The 8,290-nt window shown below is 35.9% G+C and overlaps 1 protein-coding gene across 1 annotated transcript; it reads left to right on the top strand.

The window, feature by feature from the left end:
* The first annotated feature begins 1,060 nt into the window (after positions 1-1,060).
* LOC117321390 (piggyBac transposable element-derived protein 4-like) lies at positions 1,061-4,891 on the top strand. Its single transcript, XM_033875833.1, has 5 exons — positions 1,061-1,467; positions 2,005-2,312; positions 2,884-3,132; positions 3,584-3,818; positions 3,849-4,891. Exons 1-5 carry the CDS (start codon positions 1,061-1,063, stop codon positions 4,195-4,197), a joined length of 1,548 nt encoding a protein of 515 aa, XP_033731724.1. The 3' UTR covers positions 4,198-4,891.
* Positions 4,892-8,290: the final 3,399 nt, after the last annotated feature.

Consider the following 8,290-nt stretch of genomic DNA (forward strand, 5'->3'; position numbering starts at 1 on the left):
TAAAAGCCCGGGCGGTCGTATAATTGCAAATAACAAGATTATGGCTCATCCCGAGCGCTAGGTTGCGAGATCGTGGCCATAACTCTGTGAAATATTGATATTTTTTTCACAATTTTTCACCATTTTATTGATAAAGATATTATCTATCCATATATTATAGTTTTAATTGTGTTTGGATATAAATAAAAGCCCGGGCGGCCGTATAATTGCAAATAACAAGATTATGGCTCATCCCGAGCGTTAGGTTGCGAGATCGCTAATTTCACGTAGCCATAGCTCTGCCAAATATAGATATTTTTTCAACATTTTTTGATCATATTATTGATGAAGCTACTATCTATCCATATATCATAGTTTTAATAGTGTCTGGTTACAAATAAAAGCCCGGGCGGTCGTATAATTGCAAATAACAAGATTATGGCTCATCCCGAGCGCTAGGTTGCGTGATCGCTAATTTCACGTAGCCATAGCTTTGTCAAATATTGATATATTTTTATCATTTTTGGCCATATTATTGATAAAGCTAACACCTATCCGTATATTATAGTTTTAATAGTGTCTGGTTACAAATAAAAGCCCGGGCGGTCGTATAATTGCAAATAACAAGATTATGGCTCATCCCGAGCGCTAGGTTGCGAGATCGTAGCTATTACTCTGTGAAATATTGATATTTTTTCACAATGTTTTACCACATTATTGATAAAGCTACTATCTATCCATATATTATAGTTTTAATATTGTCTGGAGAAAAATTAAAGCCCGGGCGGTCGTATAATTGCAAATAACAAGATTATGGCTCATCCCGAGCGTTAGGTTGCGAGATCGCTAATTTCACGTAGCCATAGCTCTGTCAAATATTGATATATTTTCACCACATTTTGCCATATTATTGATTAAGCTACCATTTATCCATATATAATAGTTTAAATAGTGTTTGGATATAAATAAAAGCCCGGGCGGTCAATATATATTCCCCGGGCAGTACCGGGCAGCACCGGGCAGTACCGGGCGGTCCCGGGCAGTACCGGGCAGTGCCGGGCTGTACCGGGCTGTAATTAGTATGACTCCGCTAGCGGGCCTCGTAGACCGCGGAGGTGGAGATGCTGGACACGCCCACAACGATCGCCGCTGGACAGCTGATCTGAAACCTATACGTGTGAAGGATTTCGAGGATATAGCTGGCCCTACTACCGCACTGGATGCTGAGAAGAAAGAGCTGGATTTCTTTCACCTGATTTTCCCTGAATCCTTGTACGACAAGCTAGCCCAGCAGACCAACACCTATGCTGCTAAGCGGATCCGGGAAAAGGCAGACAGCTCGTGGCAGGCAACTTCGCCCACCGAGATCAAGACCTTCTTGGGGATTGTGATTTGTATGTCACTGCTGGACCTGCCAACTGCAAAGATGTACTGGTCATCTGATTGGATGTTTCAAACATCTTTGCCTACCATAATGACCAGACTCAGGTAAATCAAATTACTTGTATTTAATTTACAAAATGTACAGTACAAATGTAGACTCTACATGTATGACAGTATTTTGTTTTAGTGATGAGCAATATAAACTTCATTGGAGCCCTAATGGTTGAAATTGTGACCATATTTCTTTTCAAGTTAATCATTTAGTTATGTAACTTATGTGGTAAATAGCCTATCCTACTTGAAGTGGAAACAACTTGTAATTATTTCTTGACTAGGATGTTTACAAACAAACATCTAAAATGTTAAAGCAAAGTTATAAAATTCTTATTCAAATTTTAACTTAATTTTGTGAATTTAATCAGTTATAAAAGTAAAATCTATAGGCCTATATGCTGGGTACAGATTTAAATGTGGAAAATGACCAAGTATTTAACACTTGCTGTAATAATTTTTTCAAACAAGATGACAAATGGTGAATTTATCAATTTATAGTATATATTTTGTAGTTTCTTTTATTCTTTTGTTTTTAAACCAATAAATTTCTAAGGTTTGTCCTACAGTTTCGGGTGTCTTGACTTGTAGATTTGAGAAACTCGCACAGTATTTTCATCTGAATGACTCCACGACAAATCCCCCCAAAGGCAGCGACGGTCACGACAAGCTCCATCATGTCAGGCCAGTCTTAGATACCATCCAAGGCACTATAGCATCCCAGTACACGTTACACCAGGACTGTGCTATAGATGAGGCTATGATTGCATACAAGGGGAGGCTTAGTTTTAAGCAATATATGCCAGCCAAGCCGGTTAAGTTTGGGATCAAGGTGTGGGAGCGGGCGGATTCCACCAATGGCTATGTCGACAAACTCCAGATTTACACCGGAAGAGCAGGTATGTTTATTCAGCATGATGTTCCATGTTGATCCAGTCCAATAGATATGCCTCTGTTGCATCCATCATAAATAAAACTCCACTTCACTATATTTTGTAATTGTTTAATGACTTAAATCTTAATTATTCAGGAATAAAACATATTGACATATATTGTCTTATACATTGACTCAAGATCATCATGCAAATTAATTTGATAGTCTTATTATTTTACCAAAATTATATAACACTGAACATTGTCAGTTATAACATAATACCTAGATACATTGTACAGTACAAGTACCATGGTGGTCGGGTGGCTCAGTGGTAACACACTGGCCTTTCACCTATGCGGCCGGGGTTCGATTCCAAGATCAGACGTGAAAAGGTATGGGGTCACCTGCCCGACCACGTGGGTTTTCCCCGGGTACTCCGGTTTCCTCCCACAGTAAGACCCCTCGCGCGCTTCCATCTGGGCCAACAATAGTGATTAATATCAGTTATTAACTTGTTTCGCAATTGTTGTAAAATAAATAAAGTTTATATTATATTATACATGTACCAATAAAGGCATTTTACCAACCATTTTCAGGAAATGAACAAGGCATGAGAGAAGTTGGACTTGCTGCTCGAGTTGTGACCGACCTGACCAGAGACATTGTTGGTAGCAGTCGCCACGTATATGTTGACAATTTCTTCTCCAGTCCCCAGCTGTTTTCTGACTTGCTAAAGGATGGTCTCTATGCATGTGGAACATGTCGAATCAATAGAAAGGGGTTCCCGTCTGGTATCAGTAAGGAGAATGTTAAAAAAAAGGGAGACTTCACAATGCTGCAATCAGGTAATTATAAAGTGCCAGGAATATTCAGATTGGTTTCAACTTATTGCTTATCCAATTTGTGTTTGCTCGGATAATAAATACTATTATGTCTGTAAAGTAACTTGTGAAAATGTAGCAAATTAGTACCTACAATTTAAATACATTATACAGTACTGGGATATATTATCAATATAACTTTATTTAATACAATATCCCTCAGGTTACTGTATTGTGCAAGTTGCATTCATATCATAAACCATACTGTAATCTATTTGAAATTATTCTTGAATAACTTGATTCAAATATGTGTACTGCTATATAAATGTAGCGGCAATTTATGTCGGCTGCGTCCATTATAATTGTAACTAATACATTGGTTTATCACTTCATAGTAAAATAATTATTGATAATCTGCTGATGAAGCTAATATACCTCTATTATATAAGTTACATGATGTATGTTGTGTTTACAGGAAACCTGGTGGCCAGTGTCTGGTTTGACAACAAGCCAGTGACATTTCTGTCGACAAATGCAGACCCTACTACACTACATGAGGTGCGTCGCAAAAATAAAGATGGTAGTGAGAGAGTTCAACTGGCCCCTTCTGTTGTGAAAATGTACGGCGACAATATGAATGCTGTGGATAGAGCTGATCAACTCCGTATGCAGTACACCTGTGCCAGAAAGTGCTACAAATGGTGGAAGTATGTTTTCTTCTTCTTGCTTGATACAGCCCTTGTGAATTCTTTCATTCTTATGAAGGAGTCTCCAAGTCACCAGAGGAAAACCAGAACTGGCAGAGTGAAGCATCTTACCCAGCTGGAATTCAGAGAAAGGCTATGTAAACAGTTAATTGGTGATACACGTTCTGTCAGAAAACGACGACGTGTGATACAGCATGATGTGGCAGGTCTTTCCTATTCTCATATGCCAGTTAAGGTAAAGGTGAACAGGTGTCGCCAGTGTGGAAAGGTGAAAATCAGGAAGGAATCGAGTTTTGGATGCCGACAATGTGGGGTAAACCTGTGCGTTTTGTGCTTTGAACCATTTCACAAGGATTTAGTCCCTGTCACACAGGAAGAGTAGACACCAAGACCTGTACTTACATATATATCATATATAATTGAGATTGTTTGTAAATTTATTTTGAAATGTTGGAAATTTGTCACATTCATGATTTTCAATATCAAAGACAATATCCAATATTTATAACTTGTACAGTATTTGAACTGTACTGTAGTTGAATATTTTCATGTTACAGTGGAGACCGCTTATTATGATATTCTATTTTCCAAAGAAAAATATTATAATAAACAGGATATTATAATAACCGAGCAAGCAATTATATACCACTTGAACCAGAAGTTAGGCCAATTTTCATTGTTAAATGTACTTTGAGGTCAATAAGTATAAGGATTTATATCATCACATGTATACAGAGTCATTTTCAATTTTATAAAGTTAACTCTAGATTTAAGTATTTTTTAGAGAATTTTTTCTCCGAAAAATCATATTAAAATAGATTTTTGCAACATATTAAAATAATTAAACGGAGCGACAAGATTTTTCTTAATTAAAATTTTAATTGATTTAGAAAAATTGTGCAGATTAGATTTAAAGCCATATTGCTACATTCCTGTGATAAGGTGCACACAATAATCCGGTTCATTTTTGAATATTTGCATTGTTTATTTGTTATGTTATTCTTGGATTGTTTATTTGTGGTATTCATCAAATGATACTAACAAAAATATGTTGAATATAAAAGCTTGTTTTGTTATTCCATGGCTTTGTCATTTTTTTGTAATCATAGACTTAGTTAACATACATATTGGTGTATGTTGTAATGATTTACATCATATCAACAGCTTTGATTTGATGATATAAATTATGACTTCCAGTTTCGAGTTCCAAGAAGAAAGTAAAATTAAATTTTCTGGAGGAAAATCTTCTGAAGCATGCCAGGAGTTGCTACCATACTTAGTAATATGACCAGTTTACATTTGTACCAGGTTTCTTTTCAGAAATTGGCGTACACCTTGGTAGAAATTGAACTCGCAGTCTTGGGTGTCATGCGAATACAAATTTTCTGCAAAAATGAACTTTGAAATGATTTTCCAAGATATTGCACTAACCAATAAGTGCAAACATAAAATATAACTATAAGTGACAAAGTGAAACTTCAAAATAAAACTACTGGAACTTTGAAACTGCTAAAAATGTCTGATGTAAACATTTGTTTGTCAAAATGTCTTATGTCTATTGCTGGGGTCAGAGGAAACTTGGGGTATTACCCCAAAGTCACTATTACATCTCACTTTCTCAATGTAATGTCTTCCTATAAACCAGAAATTGTAGTTCCAGACATTAAAATAATCACATGTATATTTCATTCTGTAGACTGTAATCCGAGTTTCCTCCGACACCTGCTGTATACCAGATGTTTGATGGTTTGATAAACTCATAACTTGTCTGATGTTAAATTGACATCTCTTTGTCAAAATAACTATGTGTGTTGCTTGGACCAGAGAAAACTCTCATTATAAACATGAATGGATGATGTCGGCATTACTATGATGTAGTATTATAAACGAGATCTGACAAATACTTTGGTATTTTTATTGTCGTCAATAATGTGATGTTTTCCTCACATCCATTAAAATTAAAAACAAGAATTAATTCACTGGGTAATGTATATAGGGTCATTTAAAAAGTTTCGTTGAAGGACTAATAATTGATGATCCTTGTTTCTCTCGATTCCTGCTGGGACACTCGTGCCCTGACAGGAATCGAACCTGTGTCTATCTCAATGCAAATTATGACAAAGGGTTATCAACAGTCAATAACATCAAAATGTGAGTGACAGATCTAAGAGTCCCACGTCGTGTAGTTTGTACACGTAAATATTTGCTAGGCCTCGCAGAATTTATGGAAATACTAAAACTTGGCATTGTGGGACTCGTTATATTCGGCAATACAATTAATAAAATTGAAAAGGATACATAAAAAAATAAATTGTAGGTTTATCAGTGAAAACTGTATTCCTACATGTACTTTTCATGCATGTGTACCGAAAACACTTCTACTATAACTTCTGTAACAGAAGAGGAAACACAATGACCACTTGAGACTGGCGAGCTTGGGATTTGAAAATTCCAGACAAACTTTCTAATTATTGAGTGCGACCTTTCAATGTATCGATGCATTTAATTGAACTTAAAATATACTGTTTGTTTGTGTGACAGTTTGTATACCAATACATGTACAGTATATATATATATACAGCACAATAACTGACAATCTGATCACACAAGTCATGAAATTACGTGTAAACATCAGCTTAGTATAGAAACATTTTAAATTTCTTGAAATTAAATCTGACGTCGTGCTGCTTCATTCTTCACATTATTATATGTAATGACATGTCTGAACAGTACTAAATACTACAAAATTATTAGTGTGTGTTTTTTTTAAACAATCTTAAAATAACATTTTACAGTGTTTCATCATTAAATGCATATACAACATGCTGATATGTGCTGACAACTACACGGGATATTGTGGTATAATGCTTCGAATGTTACTAAAACACGTGCTGACTACATGTGTCCAATTCAAAACCTAGTCGCTCATACGTAATTATTTTCCAGATTTAATACGCCATGACCACCAACAACTATCATATAGAATTAACACAGACACTGAAAGAAGTTGTTCACAGTAAAAAATATATGTATTAAGGAAACCAACCAGCTGCGTAACCATAAAGAATCCTACTTTCCTCCAAATGCTACAAAACGGCCGTATGTAAAAGTTTGGTGAAGATAATAGATCGTAGTTTGTTTACGAAATCATGCCGATTTTTCAGTCGTTAGAAAGCTGTCAGTCAGATATAATGCTGCGAAAATGAAGATATATATCTATTTTAACAATAGACCAACCGATATGCACAATGGTTAACGATTACCTGCATTTTACTGCAGAAGATTCTCCTCATCTGAAAAACACACAAGTAATCCGCCATTTTGCACATATGTGCGGGGGTGAGCCTAGTAACGACTTCCGGTACGGAACCCGGACCGGAATTACGGTACGGAAAGAGTTAAGATATGACCTTTATTGAGGGACTGACTCTATAAAGTGACAGATTATGTTAAGATATGACCTCTATTTAGGGACTGACTCTGTAAAGTGACAGATTATATTAAGACATGACCCCTATTGAGGGACTGACTCTGTAAAGTGACAGATTATGTTAAGATATGACCTCTATTGAGGGACTGATTCTGTAAAGTGACAGATTATATTAAGATATGACCTCTATTGAGGGACTGATTCTGTAAAGTGACAGATAATGTTAAGATATGACCTCTGTTGAGGGACTGACTCTGTAAAGTGACAGATTATATTAAGAGATGACCTCTATTGAGGGACTGATTCTGTAAAGTGACAGGTTATGTTAAGATATGACCTCTATTGAGGGACTGACTCTGTAAAGTGACATATTATATTAAGATATGACCTCTATTGAGGGACTGACTCTGTAAAGTGACCGATTGGGATATACTGCCTTTATTTGGGCGAATTGGCATTTTGTCGATGTCATCGAAGCAAAAAATTTCGTCACAGCATGCATCTGAAGCAAACCTTTTCGGCACCGTATATAGCTATATTCTTTATTGGAGGAAATGACTTGAAACAAATTGACAGATTATACAAGCTATGCACTCAAGTTATGCTAATTCGGACATATAAAATTCACTTCCAAGATTCTGTAAGTAGTCATTTGATTGGCTAATCCAAAAGTTCATCCTGACGTTACCCCTTATGGGATGTTGTTAGATGTCCATGTAACGTAGTGATAATGACCCTCTAGATTTTAATTATATTCGCTTCCTATATAAAGTTATTTTGATAAGTGGCAATCTTTCTAAATAGACCATCTCTTAAATGATAAACTATATAGTTCCCTTGTGGTACATAATTGTGAGCGTTTATGACAGGTATATTTTGTATAGTATTCAATGTAAATAGTAGCACATGCTAACATGGTGAGCTATCGTTTATCTCGTTTTTCGTATATGCGGAAATTTCTCGGTTAGCTTATACCCATAGCTTACCCTTTTTAACCGGTTTTATCGAGAATCAAGGTTTCGCTTTTACGTCAGTTTTATCTGTT

The sequence above is a fragment of the Pecten maximus genome, unplaced genomic scaffold (assembly GCF_902652985.1).
Source record: "Pecten maximus unplaced genomic scaffold, xPecMax1.1, whole genome shotgun sequence".
NCBI lineage: Eukaryota > Metazoa > Mollusca > Bivalvia > Pectinida > Pectinidae > Pecten > Pecten maximus.

What these genes read in the sequence shown, in the direction of transcription:
- LOC117321390 (XM_033875833.1), top strand. Translation starts at nt 1,061, where the DNA reads ATGACTCCGCTAGCGGGCCTCGTAGACCGCGGAGGTGGAGATGCTGGA. An exon ending in GATTTACACCGGAAGAGCAG is followed by an intron (nt 2,313 to 2,883) that starts GTATGTTTATTC and finishes AACCATTTTCAG; the next exon opens with GAAATGAACAAGGCATGAGA. An exon ending in CTTCACAATGCTGCAATCAG is followed by an intron (nt 3,133 to 3,583) that starts GTAATTATAAAG and finishes TTGTGTTTACAG; the next exon opens with GAAACCTGGTGGCCAGTGTC.